Below are 19,239 nucleotides of genomic sequence, written 5' to 3' on the forward strand. Positions count from 1 at the left end.
ACCCAAAAGTCAGTGGGTTCAGTGGGAATGCATCAAACCCAGTATATTCTGTATACTGACTGGTGTAAGTAAGTGGGTGAACCTGGCCTGCTGAAGATGCCGCTTGTTCTCCTTGTGTGCATCTTGCATTCTTGTACTTCATAACCATGAAATCTCTTCTGGTGGTAAAGCCTCAAGTCAGTTCAGTCCTTTTTTCACTTTAAGCTCACAAGGAAGTGATGGCAATTCCACATCCCAATGGCTAGAGCCCTCACATGCAATATGGATACCTCAGCGCAGATCCTGTCTCGGCATGATTTGCTTCTGTTTTGTATAATAAAGCTAAATAATTGCTGGAGCAAGAACACAACTCATGTCACCTAGATATGAGTTTGTTAGTTATAGAGTGGTTCTCACTCTCTCTGGCTGCCTAATGGATGTTTGGATATGGTAGGTGAAGCACAGCAATTTCATAGGAAAATTCAGATATGGAGAATCTAGAAATATTCATCAGAAAATGATCGAAGAAGTAATAAAAGAAATAGGGCTTGTGGAAACATTTTTTTGTGTGTCAACTGAGGATATGATCCAAGAGGTTTTGAAGTAAAAGGAAAGAACTGAGGAAGCACTTTGGAACATAAAATTCAGTAGCAGGTTATCCCCACCCCATCCTCAAGCAAAACACAAAATTAAGTCCTTGCTTACAAAAGCAAGACGCCAGAAAACAGCAGTTTAAAGAATCGTTAGACAAATGCCAGGTAGGCCATGAATTAAAGTGGTACTAGCTGTGTTGATAATGTGACTAAAATTGCATAGAATTAAGTGAAACTTATACAGACATTTAAAATTAAGCCAAGATAAAACGTAGCTTTGATTTTGGTTATAAATTACTTTGAGGTGATGGATGCATGGTATAATTATAATGCTGACTAAAATAAAATGTAAATGACTTTATCTTTTCTTCTTTTTTTAGTTCTAAAACAGATCCTGTTACTGGAGCTGTGAAAAATACCAAATACCATCAGCTTTAGTAAGCACTGCAAAAGTAACTTTGCTTGGTCACATAAGCCTGCAGTATATTGTGGTCAGCACACACATGCATGTATGTGTGTATGTGTGCATGCACATGTGTGTTTCTTTTTTTTTCCCCAAAAAAAAGGTTTTTCTTTCCATGGAGTTGTTTGGGGAGAAGGATGAATAGGAAGAGGATTTCTTTATCAGACTTTTCTTCTTCACTTGCATGTAACTTCCCTAGTTTTACTACGCATTTCTGAAATATTGAAATCTTTGACACTCCTCAGCTTAATTTATTTTTCATAGGAAAGCACTTAACTGTGGTGTAGACACAATACAGGTGACACAGCACTCGGCACTTCTGTAATGGTTATCCTTATGTATTGTTCGCAGTGACTTGCTGGGTTTGGTTACTTACCTGGACTGGGTCATGATCATTGTTACTATATGCTCCTGCATTTCCATGATGTTTGAATCCCCCTTTAGAAGAGTTATGCATGCTCCAACACTCCAGGTACTGTCACTGAATCATTACATTTAATGAAGCACACTCACCTTGGTTTTCTCCACTGCGTATTCCTAAATTATGACTCTTCTCTGCTTTGACTTTCAGATTGCTGAATATGTTTTTGTAATATTCATGAGCATTGAGCTTAATCTGAAGATTATGGCAGATGGCTTGTTTTTTACACCAACAGCTGTCATCAGGGACTTTGGAGGAGTTATGGATATATTTATATATCTTGTAAGTTTTTGTATTTACGGGAGGTTTGTGTTGCGTTCTTAATTTTGATATGTTTGGATAGATAAATGTTTGGTAATGTTAAAAAGTTTGGCTCTGCACCCTGATGTAAATGCAGTAGTGTAATATGTGTACGAACACCACTGTTTTCATGTGCACTCCTGTCAGTTATGTGTACAAATACATGTTTAGACATCTAAAAATACACCGACAGGTGCTAAGCTCCTGGTAATTTAGTCTAGGGCCATTGCATGGCCCCTTTTAATTGTTTATTTACATTTTAAGTATCAGATCTGATTTCATTCCAAAGTAAGCTTGAGATCTCTGACCTTGCATCAGCATTTTTATGCAGGAGAATCTTTATTTTAGCTGTTTCTTAGCCATGCATTGCTTCCTTCCCTCTTGACAGCTCTGCTGCTTTATAGTAGGTGTTTCAAAAGCCTCTACCATTTGACAAAAGGGCACATCCTTGTTGTTGGTGTTGCTATAGCAGAAAGAAAGCAAAGCAACATCGTTCTATATTCCATAGCTATCAGTAGTGGTTCTCAGGAAAAAAAAAATTGTTCTACTGTTTTCTTTGTCCCCCCCCAAATTTCTTACATTCCATTCAAATACAAGAGAAGGGAGTCCATTTCCTCTTCACATATGACAATAAACACCACAGAATGTGTCAAAAACAGTGCTCAGTATAATACAGTATGAAATATTTTCTAACTGAAGAAATTACTAAGCAAAATGGCTTTGATGGATTTAGATTAAATCTTTCAGAGATTAATCCACCAGACAGATGTGCTGCATAAAATTTGTCACGATCAGTTTGTATCAAAGATTCCATTGTTAGCATAAATAAAAATATGCATACTTATACAAAACTCCCACTGTAGTATGCATAATCAGTATGTGCATTAGTTTCTTGAAATCCCTCTGAATCCCTCTGCTTGTCTGAAGGAAAATTTAGGTAGTGTATCTTGGATATTCCAACTGTGCCTGTGATGGTCTTAAAATAATATGAAAGAAAGTCACCAGCACTGGCAAATCTTTTTTTGGTGAGGCGGCTGTCTTTTACCACTGCTGTTTTTAACAAATCATATTATGTTTTACCTCATATTGGTGATATCAGCTTGATTCTCCATTTTTTGTGCACTTAACTTCTTTGTAACACTCTCACCTCTGTCCCCCTATAATAACATTGGCTTTATAAATAGTTTTTAAAAAATAAGAAGTAATTAACAGACTTATAAACAATAACCATCTGTTAGAGATTGTTCAGGCTACAAGACACAACTATGCTCTTTGAAAACACATTCAAATGGATAATATTTCTGTGATAAAACCACACAGTGACAAAACTACTTTTACCTGTAACAAAGTAGTAGGAAAAACTGGTGAGGAAACTGTTAAAGCACTTTCCAGGTGAAGATATCTCGGTTTCAGGGTAGAATCTGTGTTTGAAATGAGAAGCGGGTAGAGAGATGATGCTGTCTGCTCCAAGAATACAGTTTGTGTCCCTGCTCTGAATCAGGCAATTTGATTTCTTCTTTTGGAACTGTTCCATCTGCTGAAAAGAATAAAACAGATTTTGAGTCGGAGGAAGACAGAGGCTGAAGCTGATGCCCATTAGTTAGGACAATCAACCAGGGCACAGGAGATCCAAGTCCTTTTCCTAAAGTAGGCTTTTTTTGCCTTAATCTTCCCTTTAATTTTAAGGAAGAGAAGTGTTTATTGATCTTTTGTGCTGTGCCTATGTCAAGTAAGACATTGTAAGCCTCATCCTTCTTTGCCTTTTCCTGCCCTGTCTCCTCAAGGTGAGTTTGATATTCCTGTGCTGGATGCCTCAGAACGTCCCTGCCAAATCCGGAGCTCAGCTCTTAATGGTACTCCGCTGCCTCCGACCTCTTCGGATTTTCAAACTGGTGCCTCAGATGAGGAAAGTGGTGCGAGAGCTGTTTAGTGGCTTTAAGGAAATCTTTTTGGTATGTGCCAGTTATTTTGTTCTTGTTAAAAAGAAGATATGGAGGAGTAATAAGATACCATTCTGCTATAATGTTTATGTTTTCTAATCTTGTCTCCATTGTTGTCTGTTTACTTTTCATTGTAGCTACTGCTGCAGATGACCACAGAACAGGTTAAAAATTAGGAATATAACTCATTTACATTTATACTGAATAAAGCTGCTGTAATAATTATTTTATAAATTATATTATTTGTTCAGCATATATTTTGCCATAATTACATAGAAGGACTACTGAAATAAAATCTACCCTTATTCACAGTTCTAGTTAGAGAAGGAAGATAAAAAGTAGGGTATGGCAGCTCTGTAAGAACAAAAGTAGACCTGATTTCCAAGCTGAAGGTCTCTACCTCCAAGTTTTTTGAGAGGCAACCAGAGACAATACAGTTGTTCATCACAGATCTGTATCTCATTGTTATGTTGTTGTTATTATTATGATCATGATTATGCACTTACAGTAATAATAACAATAACGGAGTCTGTGACTGCTTGATCAGAACCTAATCTATTGTCTTGGGACCCTATGTGAAATTTGTCAGCCTAAACAACAGATATTTTGTTCCTTAACAGAATGCTGTATTAGGTCAGTTTGTCATAAAAAGCTAAGCTACAAAATATTTGCAGACAGTAATAGAGGCAAGGACAAAAAGTATAAAGCTAGTTAGCATTTCATAGATACTATATTCTATTAAAGATATTTACATCATAATTTGCTCATGTATATCTTTATTGTAGCTATCCTGTAATTAAATTTCTAACAATGGCTTACTTGGATTAATTTGTAAAGCCTGATTCAGCAAAACAGAAGCAGCATGTATTTAAGTACTTGAAGAGTTCTCTTTAAAGTGAATGGCAATTCTTATGTGTACCGAATTTAGCAAGGTGGTACGCTGAATGTAAGAAAGCTTTGATCCTTATCTACAATTCTTAGATGCTATGTTAATAATAATATTAACACAGCACCTGGTTACTGGAATAGAACCTAAAGTAACATGTCTGTCACGAAAGCCGTATCTCCAGGTTTATGCAACAAAACAATCCTCCCTACTACAGTTCACGGAAGGATCTGTCCCCCTTTTTCAAGGCTGCCGGAGGAGAGCTTGACAAGTCTAACTTCATCTTTACAGGTTTCTATTCTTTTGCTGACACTAATGCTTGTTTTCGCAAGCTTTGGAGTGCAGCTATTTGCTGGAAAACTGGCTAAATGCAATGATCCGCACATCATCTCTAGGGTAAGAACTGCTTTTCTGCTTCAAAATAATAGTATGCTGTGCCATTTCTGCCTGCTGGGGAACACAAGTGGGGCAATCAGAGCTATCATATGAGAGATGGAGATATTGAGCACTTTCTTGTTCAGAAGCAGGATGATGGAGGGAAAGGTGATAAAGGAGTGAGTGAATGGGGGTAAGGCTGGCTTTTCATGTAAAAAAGTTAAGCAAGTCCAAATATTCGAGATGGTCCGAAAAAGTTGTCAAATTCATGCCATATTTTCTGCAAAGGACTGAATGTCACATGGAATTAACCATGGAAAATGACACTTTTGCATTCCTAGGTCAGCAGCTAAAAACCAGGCTAGGCTGCTAGATGTCAAAAGCACTGGGAATGCTATGTAGGTTACATGGAGAAAGTTAGCTGTGTTTCTTACTCCATTTGGAGAAATATCATCATCACCTAAAGAGAGCAGTGGTCTTTCCTAAAGAGGTGAAAGGCTAGATAGTCTTGCAAAATGAAAAGCACTCTCAGTCCTGGAAGGGGAAGGGTTTTTTGAATCCTTCCTAAGATGCTTTTTTCATTTGGGTAAAGGTCCATGACTATTAATCCCACACCTGTAAATAACATTTCATTTCTGTTTACATTGCTTCCCCATCATGGCAAGTGTGCTGTCTATACAGGCATTTCGGCATCTCTCACAGACCGTTATTTAATCTTAGGCTGTGATTTATTTCACTATAGGAAGATTGTCATGGCATCTTCAGAATAAATGTAAGTGTTTCCAAAAATCTCAATTTGAAGTTAAGACCTGGAGAGAAAAAGCCTGGATTTTGGGTGCCACGAGTCTGGTGAGTTGCTACGCATTGACCTATCTATCTTCAAAAACGCAGCTGTTGCTGTAGAAAATGGCTCAGATCTCATGGCATTAAAATACTGATGGAAGGGTTTTATTGTAAGTCAAATTATATTAAGGGTAAGAATTCTGGTATATTTAGTAAAAAGCCACGTATATGAAACTTTTCCAGACTTAACCTGCTGTTCTATTCATAAAGCAGAAAAGAAAAAAAATACCCATAGGTACTGAACCTAGATAAGAATTGGATGTGATTTTTATTACAGTGGGAGTTATTGTCCTGAACCAAGATTATCACTTAATTGTTCTTTAGTACTATTATGAAGACATACAACAACAACAGAATGTAAGAATAGATAGGAAAAGATGGGAAGAAAAAGAAATGGAAATCAACCTGCCTACAGCTACCCATAAAAAAAAATGAGCAAGTCATGCCTAAAACCAGCCTTTCTCTTCTATGGCCATCAACCATGCCAGCTAGCAGCTTCTTTCTGTTTCCAGTGCTGGGAATCTTTGTGGTCTCTCCAGTGCAGTAGTGCAGTAAAAATTATTTAAGAGCATGTTATGCTTATGGTTAGTATTCTGATAAAGTCTGTTTAGTATTTCCCAACACCTGAACAGGCAAAACCCCCTCTTTTTAATTGTTTACATTTTTAAGTTGGTTGGCGTTTTGCAAAATCAGCTTAACATCCACAGTTATTTTAATTGACTATGTGTGAGGATAAAGAATGTACCAGCAGTGGTAGATTCAGAGCCATCCTACCCTAATGAAATAATATGCTGTGATTTGAACAGTCAGTGAAACTCTGACATCTGCAGAAGTCTTTGTTTCTGTATGCTTCAGACAAATTCTTCCTCGAGTAAGCAAATTCAATCCTCTTCAGCTTGATCCAGAAATAAGCAAAAACTGTCTTAATCAGCATAACTGTAAACTTTGGGGAATGCTTTGTTATTGCGGAAAAATGTTTTACCACAAGGACATTTATACCACCTGTTGGCTGTGTCAGGCCAGATTTTCAAGAGCCAGATGTCAGTATAAGGACGGCATTTAAAATAAATATCTACATCTGAGAGCTCTCTTTTTCACTGAATGGTTGGATTTTCAGAAGCACCAAACACTTAATAATTCTTCTGGAATACAGCTATGTACCTTATAAATTGTTGAAAATTAATTGAGCTCCTTGGATTTTCTGTCTGGGATTGTAGAGACAGAGCAATGTGCTAACCTTGCCCAAAGAAGGTACTCTCAATGTTCAGCTGGAAACATCCTCCTGAATCTCAGCTGATACAAAAGGTCAGAGCATATGGTATAGGAAAGCCAAGAAGATGTGATGTCCTCTCAGTAAGTTTTGCTTCAGACCATCAGTTCCCAATGACAATGAAATAAGGAACAGCATTTTCTAAATGATCTTGCTGACTTTGGAGTCCAAATCATTTATGTGGGTTTGAGACTGGTCTCCTTCAAGTAAGTTATTTTAGAATCTGGGCAATGCCATCAGATCCATTTTTTCATGAATGCTGTATTTTGCTAATTTCATTGACAAAAACACTAAAATGCAGCAACATGTTACAAGCTTTATTACTGTGAATCAGATTCTGAGTAAGAAAGTAAAACATACATAGGGATCAAAAAAAATATGCTGTACATATCTATTGCTGTTGCTATTGTTTTCTTATTCTTGACACAGAACTTTGAATGATATATTTCAGAGGCTTTCACACCAACTTTGCAAGGTATTTAAATGTTAGACTATGAAGAATCAAGGTAACAAATAGAAAGAACAACTTTATTGCTGAAGTTACACCTATTTGTGTACTGCATTTCAGGGCAAATCCTCGGAATTTTAATTTTGACAATGTGGGGAATGCAATGCTGGCATTATTTGAAGTTCTTTCATTAAAAGGCTGGGTGGAAGTCAGAGATGTTATTATTCATCGCGTTGGGCCGGTAAGGAAACACTTCAGAGTCTTTGAATTCCACAACGCATACTTTGATTTGTTTTAACTATTAATCTTATTTTTGGCTATTCAGATCCATGGAATCTACATTCATGTTTTTGTATTCCTTGGCTGCATGATTGGACTGACCCTTTTCGTTGGAGTTGTCATCGCTAATTTCAATGAAAACAAGGTACTGAGTGTGGCGGTTTATTTTATGTGGAACTGGCTCTGTAAGAAACCTAAAACTGATATTACACTGTCTACATTACCTGGTAACGCTGCCTTTAAGACTGACTTATCAATCTTACATTCTGCAAGCCTGCAAGTATGACTTTAAACACACCTGATCCATATTTGCTACAAAACTCAAGCCTGGGATGATAGCAATCCATCACACACTCTCACCTGTCTGAGTTTATTTACAATGCAGCCATGTTGCCAGATGGAGATTGAACCTAAAGCACAATGTATTTACAGATGCTCCACATTCTGCTGTTTTAGTTTGATGTAGGCATACATCCGGCGGCAGGTAAAAAAGACGTGTTATGCTTGTACGTGTTACAACTAAGGGGTCTCATTAGACCCCTGCACTTGCAGTATTTCAGATCCAAAGTAAAGCTGCATGGCTTTTTCCTGGCAAACAGCAGAGTACATTGTAAAATTAATTGTCCATCACTCAAACAAAAAAGTTCTAGGAAAAAACTGCTGATCATGTGGGCTTTGCAGATTACCCTAAAAAGTAGAAAAACCTGTCCCCAGGTGAATTGTTAAAGAGCAGCTCATGTCTACACTTGTTAAAGATAGCATCCTCTGAATGGGACTGATGCATACACACGGCACAGCCCTTAATCTGAGGGTTTTTTCTGAGCCTCTTGTGGTGCCCCTGTGGCACCAAGACATAATTATTAATGTTTTTCGTCTTTCAGTTCAAAGTCCCCAAAATAGTGAGATATCTGTGTTGCAGCTAGCTAGAGTGATATTTGTATCACTCATGGCAGCGGAGGCAAAGGCTGATTGTGCACTCTGGGGCTTGGAGATGCAAGACAACCCAGTGTGCTGGTGCTGGAAACAAACTGGGTGCTGGCCATGGCCCTGCTATGGCCCCGACCCAAACTCTGTAGCAAACACAAGTGTTGAATTTGCCCTTCAAGGAAACCACTTGACTCCTGGAAGGAAGCTGAGCAGCATACGACTGTGTGTCCAATGTGGGCAAGCAAGGCATCATGGTGAAGTCAGGCAGATTGTGAGCCAAATAAATAGCCAAAAACCTCTGCTGTTCAGAAGGTATTTTTATGTTTGTGTGACTCCAGTGTAATTTTGGTGAGATGAAGTGCAGTCATTCTTGTTAAAATACATCTGTTCTAGAGAAGAAGGAGCAAGGTGCTATTCATTTATTTTCTTATTCACTAAATTTTGACTAGTGAATTAACAAAGCTGAAATTTCTCCAGTATGAGAATTACACTGGATTTGTATAGATGCTTTTGCCCCTTCCTGTTCAGCTGTGTAATACTGCTTTTCCTTCATATGTGTCAGCATTAAACTGATGAATACAAAATATTTTTCAGCAAGTCATGAAAAAAAATTAACTATTTTTATTTAAATTACAGGTAATTAAAATATTATTTGAAATGTTAAAATTATTTTAATGTTTTTCTTCTATAGCTATGATGTATTTAGCTATGTATGTTTCTGTCATGTACGTAATAGTTCATGAAACTCTATTGAGATGTTAGCTGAGCATTTCTATCATATAAATTGTTTCTTCATTTCCCTTTACGCTTTCTACACAGGTCAATTTCCTCAAAAACCTGTTCATAGGCACAAGTGTAGGCGAGAAGTAGAAATATCACAGTACGGAGTTCACTCTTAAATAGCTTTTGATCATGGCTAATCAAACATCTTTCCTTTACCCCATTGAGGTGTGGTGCATGCAGTGTTGGGGAGTGAGGAAGTGGTGCATTTCCCCTTTAGTTTTGCACGTGGTCTTGAATGTATCTGTCATGGATGCTGAGCCAGTTTTGTGGGCAATGGAGAATCATCAGGAGCCACTCACTGCTCTGGGTTGCTTTGCTACACCTACAGGCATCTACTTTTGGCCATTGTCATAGAAAAAAGGTACTAGAGGAGCTGGGTCTTTGCTCTTACTAGTATGACTTTTATTCTGCTTTCGTGACAATAGGCCCAATCTTACTAAGTGCTGTCAATCTCCTAGGCAGCCTTTTCACTCTTAGTTCCCACTCTTTCCATAGAAGTCACTCACAAGATCAATTTCACTGTGTCAGCCTGTCTCCTGCAAAGGCAGCTTGTGAGATTTCTTTCAGAAATTAGTGAGATGTCATTAACTCATAACTCAGTGTTCATCTGTGTAGTCAACTGTCAACTGTGGAATAAGGTGATCAGGGCCAACTCACAGGTTACTTTTGAAGTGATTTATCCACAATATCAGCGTAAATCTTTCACCAGTTTTTTAAGTTTGAAATATGAACATGAACAGGGGAAAAATACCCTTAATTATATGTGACTGTGTAGCAGATTTGTATTTCATTCCCTCCTCCCTGATATGCAGCTTCAATGACACAGGAAAGCTCAGATTCATGTGAAAAGTAATTTTGTTTATGTTCACTGTGACTCAAAATGAGAGGCAACAGGAAGGTGTGAAGATGAGGCTTATAAAGATTGTGAGCACAGGAGATAATTAAACTAAATCTTAGCCCAGATTGCCCCTGCATGAGCTGCCAGTGTAAATGTGGAAGTCTGAGGTGTAGGGCCTGAATTAGGGTTCCCATTATTTTCAGAAAATTATCTGGTTGTAACATTTATCATTTGGGGGTGGTTTTCTCTGCTTGTACATTTTTCTCGAACTACGGCCACCTTTTCAGCTATGAATGCTCTCCTCCCTCAATTCCATATCTGAATACGGGGAAAGCATTAGTCTGAACATCAAAAAAGCTACTCACTAGTAGCAGTTCCCTGTAAATGACACTGAACAGGCACATCATGCAATATTTCTATAGAATTTACATGTTACTAAAAATACAGTCAGTATAAATCATTTATGTCATCTGGTTCAGCTTCTTCAGTTGTTTCTTAGTAACCTCAGGTAGCTGCTGTGGCATGTAATGTTTGTTTTTCTTTTTTCTTGAATACTTGTTACTTTTTATGTATTTACTATAGGGAAATGAAAATGTCTTCAGATTTGAGTTGAAAAGATGAATATGTTAGTTAATTATGCAGCGGGGAAAAAAATCTCAACTCAATCAATATTAGAGTGAAGAAATGTCCAGGAACTGAAAAAAATGTGAAGTGAGATAGAGAGAAGGCTGGCAACTAGTCCAGAAAGAAGAGAGCAAACCAGTCCACTGTGTGAGGTTAAGCTGCATCTTCTTAAAACTAGTTACATGGCCAAGCTATTGGTGTTTTAAGTAGATGTTGGCTTTAGAAAGTTCACAGCTGATACATCATTAGAGTAGTGCCAGGAATTGTTGAGGAGGGTCAGAGTTGGACAATTACTGAATAAACTGTTTTACATGAGAACGAACAATTTTCTAAAAAAAAAAAAAACCAAAATATTTTCAGATATGCCATAGTATTTCCTGGGAGCTGTCGGAGCTGCAGGTGTGGAGATGTTGGACTGGGAAGTACCACAGCGGGCTCTGGGCTGAGTCCTCAGCTGTCCCAGTGACAGGGCAATAGCCCAAAGCGTTCCACCACCCCGTTTCACAACATCTGCCCGTCACTTGTCACAGCATCCAGGGGCCACGTGTTCAGTCAGCAGTGAAGATGAGATCGACTCAGTTTTGAGCTGCAGTCCAAATGCCAACACAGCTCCTCCAGCAGTAGTCCCGCTCGCAGGGCTCTGCGGTCCCCTTACAATGATCCCGCTGGTGGAAGTGGTAGTTCTGGAGCAACAGAGTGACTTGGCATCACTATTTCTACATTTTACAAAGGTCCGCTTTTTTTGCCACCTTTTTGTCTTGTTCGCAGGGAAAGCTCTCCAAGAGTATAAACCAGACACGCTCATTGGGGTGAATGAGTTGCCTTTTAATTTAAGCATTTCTAAATGTACTGTTTGGGCCCGATACAAGTAATAGGTATCCTTACATCTGTCGCTTTGTCCATATCCTGTTGGAAGGCACCTCTTCCCAGGGTGCCGTTTGGGGACACAGCTCCATAAAGAGGTGATTATCCACTGAGAGGGAGGAATCCTGACCTTATCGGTAGCACAGCCAGCCACAGTTCCAGCACCTGCACAAGCCGATGCCGAGGTGAGCCCCAAAGATCACAGCAGCCGTCGCCCAGCTTGGCGCGGCTCCGTGCTGGCTGTGGGAGCAGCCAAGGGCCTGGGAGACAGGTTTGTGACATTTACCTTGAAATGGTCTCCCTTGTTTTTGTAACTCCAGACTTCTTCCATGAGATTTTACAGTTCTCTGAAGTGATGAAGGCCTCATTTTTGGGGAGGGTTGCTTGTTTTTTCCTTTGTTACGAAAACACACACATTACCATCTACCACCGCCTGCCATAAAGGTGTATCTCCACCTCTCCTTGTGCTTTCTTTGTGGAGAGCTCCTGTAGATTCATAGCATACTATCATTTTATTTCAATTACACCCCAAGCAGAAGAGCTGTGGAGAGCGGCAGCGGTCTCCTGGAGGGCTCGTTCCCCAAGAAACTGTAGCAGCGGCACTGACGAGCCGCAGGATTTTCTGCAGCAACATCCGGACAAAATCGACCACTCTTTAAAACGGTGCTTCCTGGCAAATGATGTTCAGTCAAATGGAAGGCCTCCTGCAGTGTTTCACTGCCCACACTGGGCTGCCGCTACGAAGAGCAACAACTGTGCCTGCTGAGTTGAGTCCCAGAAACTCACAGCTAATGCATCCAGAAATCCTCTTGAGTAACAGCTGATACTTCAGACTCCTTTACCCAAACAGTGTGTTATTTAAGGAGAGTTGCCTATGTAACTCTATTTCAGGCACCAAAGAGAATGTTGTTTTCATGTTTACAGCATTAAATGTTCTAGCTTTTATATGACAAAAGCTTTACACGCTTCTCTTCGTTTATTAAGGGGACAGCTTTACTGACTGTAGATCAGAGACGATGGGAAGATCTGAAAAGCAGACTGAAGATAGCACAACCTCTTCATCTCCCACCTCGTCCGGGTATCAAAGATATTTTGATTTTATTCATGTTGAGCCCTAGTGTTCAGAATTCCCCAGGAGTCTGCGATTCAAATTAAAATTGTAATCGTGAGGCCACTAGGAGGTTGTGCATAAGTTAATGTGGAAACAGGCTCCAACTACTGATCTCTGCATAAGGCTATTAAAATCAACCCCAAAAAGGTTGTGCTTCGATGGTTTTAGGATAAGCCTTAATGAAAAAATGAATTTCTAAGTGAAAAATATTTGCAGTTGGCTGTTAATGATATGAATGGAATGTATTAACCTGACAGCAGTTGAATGATGCACTTGCCCTACAAGTACCAAAGCCTTCATGCAACACTGGTGTTCAGTATTTGAAATTATATGTTCAGAAGCCCTATTTGATATGGAAAACTGTAGCAGAAAATTAGAAATGTATTTTAAAACTGGTAAGGATTATTTTGCCACTAATGAACATGGAAAATATGTCATGGAAAAATACCACTGTGTGTTTTAACTCTCCTCCTCGAACTCTTTCTTTTTCAGATAACGATGGCTTTAGAGCTAAGATGTATGATATAACTCAGCATCCATTTTTTAAGAGAACTATTGCTGTACTTGTTCTGGCCCAGTCTGTGTTGTTATCAGTTAAGGTAATTGTCTTTCTTTTAAGCATTTCATTATAGTAGGACAGCATGTGTTGCACATTTCCTAACACCAATTAACGATCAGTTGAGCCATTACTGTGATGAATGTAGGGAAACATGATTTCTAGATACAGCAATCTCAGTTGGCACAGATCACTGTAGAGTAATTGTAACTTGTGGAGCTGAGTGAATTTCTGCCTTTTTGTAGTCTGGTCCACTATTTTTAATTTCCAGTTAAGCTGTAAATCTGTGAGAGAAGAAAACACCAAGATGCCATTCCTGTCTGAGTATATTTTAAAGTGAAATCTATTCATTTACAAAACCTGCAAGAAAAGTTAAGGCAATGAAGAGGCATTTAGTTCTGTTTAACAGCTATTTTTCTATGATTGGATTTTTTTTGCATTTCAGTGGGATGCTGCAGATCCGGTGACTGTGCCTTTAGCAACAATGTCAGTTGTTTTCACCTTCATTTTTGTCCTTGAGGTAAAGTAATATATTTTATGACTTCTTGAGATTAAGGCTAGTATGTGTATATTTCATTTTGTCTTTAGGGATGTTGTCTCATTCTTCACTATGGTTTTTATTTCTGAACAAGTACATTTGGGGCTCTCCATGTCACTTGTCTTTAAACAACATGTATTGTAGGAATAAACTTTTAATTTGTTATAATCATACTTGTCCAGCACCTTGAGCTTTGTGTCCTTTTATATATATAAAACTCTGAGCATTTCAACATGTGTTTTGGTGAACCCAGTGAACTCTTTTTCTTGCAGAACATCTTAGATTAAATTAATTCCATGTTGTATCATGGAAGTTCTGCTTGATCCATTTATATTTTGCTTGGTGCATTAATTCCCACTACTCTGTAGCTGTGACATCATCAAACGTCTCTGTTTTGGTTTGGTTTTTTTTAAGTATCACATTTCATTTTAATACCTTTTAATAAACTATGTCAAATTGAGTATTGTCTATCTTTTGTTGCACAGATCTGGATCCTGTGTGGTAACAGTTCTCTGTCTATGAGAAAATTGTCACCACAAGCAACTGTGCAAGGTGTAATTAGCCTGTTCTTATAAGATTGGAATCTACAGACTTAAACACATTTTTAAAAGTATATATTTTTGTATGTATAAGGATATCTGTAGTGTAACAAAGCACACATTTATAAGGTTAAAGAAGATGCTTCCTCTGTGGTTAGGTTAGTATATAATTCTTTTATAAGTAAGTTTGTGGTTTAGTATTTTTCTTTTCTGTCCCCTCTGAATAGCTGATACTGACCACTATCTGAAACAGTATAGTAGACTACGTTTCCCACTGCTCTAATTCAATATGACAGTTCTTATGTTCCAGTGATAGGTTTTGCCAGCAGTGATGAATAAACAATGAAGTGAATACCTTGTAGCAGCTGTAGCTAGAGTATGTCCGTGTTGTTGCTTCTTTTTTCCCTACCCAGGAGAAATCAGTGTCTCGTGAGAGACTGAGCAAACACAGAAAAGTTTGATTTGTATCATACACAGACAGGTTTTAATTTACCTAGTAACTATGTCTTTAGAAATACTTTTTTCTCTTACACTGCCAGGGGAAACAAATACACTTCTAGAATTTCAAAGGAACTTTGTCAGAGCCAAGAAAAATTTGTTGACTGTCTCAACAGGCAAGCTATCACACTGTGAGTGCACACAATTTATGGAGAGAAGAAGCAGCTTCCTGCCCAGGATCTTCACTAATACAGCATAATCCAGTTACAGAGTCTGCTATGTAGACGCTCTGCTACCACTAGCAGGCATGGTCCATGAGGAAGGCCAAAGCTTTCTGCATCGCTAAGGGCCCTGTGTCCAGTCTAAGGACTCCTGATTCAGTCTTAAACCTCTACTGCTCACATCAGTATATGTGGTATAGAAGAATAGGAAGAATTCTGAGATCTCACTTGATCACAGAATAGAGTGAGATGTGATTTTTTTATTTGGATGGTATGGTATTCAGTTCAAGATTATAGACACCTGAACTTAGGTGTCTAAATTGTACATGTGAGGTAGGTGTTTAAGCTGTCGCTGTGATCGAGGGAGGTGTAGGGTGAGATTCAGTTGCCTAAATTAACTGCTTACCACTTTGGGAACCCTAACTGATCTCCCCTTACCTCCAGTAACCGCTACAGAGGGGCAGGGATGTTTGCAGGTCTTGTGTCATCCCTGCCAGCCCCATGCATCTGTCTCCTGTATTTTAGGGCATCTCAGCTGACTGGATAGAAGGAAGCAAGATACCTTCAGGTACCTCAATGAGAGATTCAGAGACCATATTCTTCATTTTGTAGTCAGGCTTCAGAAAACATTATATGGGAAAGAACTAACTGGAAAATCAGCCTTTTACCTCAAACTGTTGTCCTTTTATATATGCTTTAGGTTTCAGAAGTGTAAAGAGTACTGCTAAATGGCACTGTTGCAAGGTGGGATGAAAAAAATCATGATGAATGCCTGACGTTTATAGCCTTTATATAGTAACACTTGACTTGCTTTGAGGTTTAGTACGAATTGTGTATGAGAAACTCTCTGGTGTTCCCTCTCCATGCATCACCCTACCTCGATATCTGTTAGCTGTTGTGACTATTTTTTATCAGTATCTATTCTTAAGCTTCCTGTCTGCACTCTTATTACCTGTATCAGAAATGTCAAGCACTTTGGGTGCTGTCTTGTACCAGGTACCTTGTAAAATGTGCTGCCTTTACTGTTCTTAGCTTTCTTCTCTTATATGCTGCTGAGCACAGATGGTGCTGAGTACAGACTATTCCTTAAAGCAAGAAATACTTGCAATATGGGAAGGTTTTTTAATTAATTTGAACTATAGGTGCTGCAGAACACAATTATATTCTTGAGTTCAAATGTGCTTATGTGATTTTAGCCTGCTTGAAGACAGGTAGCTAGATAGGATACTACTACCTCTTTTAGCTACGTATTATTGACATAATAATTTTCTAACTTCATGACTTGCTTAACTATATGAAAGCTTAAGCTCACATTCACCTCAGCAATCTATACATTAAGCATTGCGTCTGAGGTGGTCAGCTGCACTCCTTCCTTTGATACTTGATGGGGGGGGAGAGAGAGAGAGAGAGACACTTGCAGAATTCTGTTCATCCCCTCGTCTTGGCCACAAGTACCCATTTTCCTCCATCTAAGGAAAGTTTATGTGATCAGGTTAGTCCAGCAGCCTAACTTGTCCACATGGGAACAGTGAGCTGATATGAAACCTGCCTGTGGTTGTTTGAGTCTATTTCATAAGATAAATTCAATCAAACATTTTAGAGAATGGAAGAGGTTCTTATAGCAAGAAATAACCATTTATTCAGTACAACTGAGAAATTGTTTTTATCCATAGGTCACAATGAAGATTATTGCCATGTCACCTTCTGGCTTCTGGCAAAGCAGAAGAAATCGGTACGATCTCTTGGTGACATCTCTTGGAGTTATATGGGTGATACTTCATTTTGCCTTATTGGTAAGATTTACAAAATATAGTTCCAGTGATTAAGCTTGATTTTATCTGTTTAGCACCAGCAGTAGGATCACTACTATATATCTAGATAAACCCTTGGGAGTTTAATGAGGCTGAAATACAGCTGAAACAAATTAAGCTTGATGCTAAGAAGAAGGAATCGTCTTGGGCAATGATGAAGTAAAAAAGTTGTCTTACTGATGTAGAATCTATAAATGTGGTAGAAAACTGATGTCTTCAAGAGGGATGTGAGTGAGGAAGGGAAGGAATCCAGAGAGACTGAGAGCTCTTGCCAACAGCAGTCTCATAAGCATCAAGGAAGAAAGAGGCAATGCACAGAATCCAGGCAGGAGCAGAGGACTGGAAGAAGGCATAGGTTCAAAATTGCTGAACAATACAATCTGTCCCAAACCCAGCAGCGATTATGTAGCTCTGGTTTTAGTTAAGGGATGATGTTTAATCCAAGAAGGCATGGAGGAGAGAGGAGGAAATCAGCTTTTCCTCCATCCCACCCCAGTTTTTAAAATGTGGCTACATGTAGCATTCGCTGCATATCAAGGTGCCACGATTAGATCACTGATCAACCCCCAGACCAGGGAAAGAGACAGATAACACACACAGTGTGAGCGCCAACTTCCGCCTTTTATTGCGCAGTTAATTCCTTTTATACTAACAAGGGGAGGCGGGATTACAGATACATCACAAGGCTGCGACTAACCCTCTAACTTTCCGTGACATCGCGAGATATTCCGAACGCCGAACCCTACATCTACACTCCTGGTTCCCTTATTTACGAGGGAAGGAGAAGGGATAGTTGATACTTGTCATGAATCACAAATTGTCGAAGTCACAACCCTATCATGGCTGCAGGCTTCGCTCTTGTTTGCCCCGAGCTCTGTTTGGAGAAAAACCTGTCTTGTGTGACTTGTCATTTTGCCCTGACGTTCACAGTTTGCTCCCTGCTGCTGAGTAGCTTGGAAGGCCTGAGGAGTTTCTCTAAGCCAGCAGCTGCCTAGATAAGCGGACTGGGGGTACTGGACATAATTGCAGCCCAGCTAAAGAGGATTGAAGGTTTTTTGGTTCGATATGTGGGGATGTTTGGTTAGTGTTTTTGAAGTGGTAGTTAGGTAGGTAGGTAGTTAGCACTCATCTTGGTGTGATAGTGCTCTCTTATAGAAGTTTCTTCCTCTAAAGTGTTAGTTTCTTACTGCTCCACTGTTATTGAAATATTGGTGCTACTAGTTTATGATTTCTCTTATTTCATATGGCAACAGCCCTGCATTATTAAAAGACCAATTATCATGGTCTTTCCATGAGATCCCTGGGGGGGCCAATGTATTAAGTCTTCTGTGTTCCTGTTCCAGAATGCGTACACATACATGATGGGGGCATGCGTAATTGTCTTCAGGTTTTTCTCAATTTGTGGGAAGCACGTAAGTATAAATTAAGAAATACAACCATTGCAGTGCTCGTGTATAGATTAAAGGACTAGTTGCTACTCATCTCTAGTGCACATTCTGTAAGGCTCCATTTTATATGCCAAAAAAAAAAGGAGACTTCAAGCAGCAGTCTCCAAATTTACATGCTGTCTTTAAAATGTCAGGATTTTATGTCTATTCTATAATAGCACTATATTATGGTTACTGGAAAAGCTGCATTTTTTGCAAAATAAAGTGCAACTGCAATACCACACAGTTTTTTAAGAACGCTCTCTAAAACTCTGAACTTGCATTGTGCTACTTTCAGTCCTTGCCATTTCAGTGTGGTCTGATGTGCATGCCGTTTTATCTATTTTCTCTGCAAGACTAGGGGAGTGGTGGTTGATGCACTCATCTTGTTGTGATAGTGCTCTGTTATATAAGTTTCTTCCTCTAGAGTGCAAGTCTGTGTCTTGTGTCTCTACAATGTATGTCTTATCACAGTAAAGCATTTATGTTCAATTTAAAAAAAAATACTGGGCCAAGGTATTCTTCTGGAAACACTGGCATGGCGACCAAGCAAGTCACTTCTAAAGTTTACATTTCTTTTTTGTTTGGATTTGCTCTGGTGTAATTGAGAGTAGGCTGGCAGAATAAGCATAGACAGAGAACAAACACATTTGTTTAACAAGTGGTGACACTCTGCATTCTCTTGCTGTAGAACTTCTTAGACTATCCAAACATTTTCTGTGAAGTCTGACATATTAAAGTAAATGTGGTGAAAAGACTGCTGTA

General features: G+C 38.9%; 1 protein-coding gene across 1 annotated transcript in view; it reads left to right on the forward strand.

Annotated features, from left to right (window-relative positions):
- NALCN (sodium leak channel, non-selective) overlaps positions 1–19,239 on the forward strand; it is a 245,834-nt gene that overhangs the window by 212,585 nt on the left and 14,010 nt on the right. The window contains exons 23-35 of the mRNA XM_075045904.1: positions 953–1,009; positions 1,387–1,507; positions 1,607–1,738; positions 3,541–3,708; positions 4,874–4,978; positions 5,700–5,806; positions 7,639–7,759; positions 7,844–7,942; positions 12,818–12,911; positions 13,437–13,543; positions 13,946–14,020; positions 16,910–17,029; positions 18,391–18,459. Of these exons, the coding sequence (XP_074902005.1) occupies positions 953–1,009; positions 1,387–1,507; positions 1,607–1,738; positions 3,541–3,708; positions 4,874–4,978; positions 5,700–5,806; positions 7,639–7,759; positions 7,844–7,942; positions 12,818–12,911; positions 13,437–13,543; positions 13,946–14,020; positions 16,910–17,029; positions 18,391–18,459 (1,375 nt within the window). The remainder of the gene's footprint in view (positions 1–952; positions 1,010–1,386; positions 1,508–1,606; positions 1,739–3,540; positions 3,709–4,873; positions 4,979–5,699; positions 5,807–7,638; positions 7,760–7,843; positions 7,943–12,817; positions 12,912–13,436; positions 13,544–13,945; positions 14,021–16,909; positions 17,030–18,390; positions 18,460–19,239) is intronic.

This window comes from Buteo buteo, chromosome 14 (genome assembly GCF_964188355.1).
Source record: "Buteo buteo chromosome 14, bButBut1.hap1.1, whole genome shotgun sequence".
Taxonomy (NCBI): domain Eukaryota; kingdom Metazoa; phylum Chordata; class Aves; order Accipitriformes; family Accipitridae; genus Buteo; species Buteo buteo.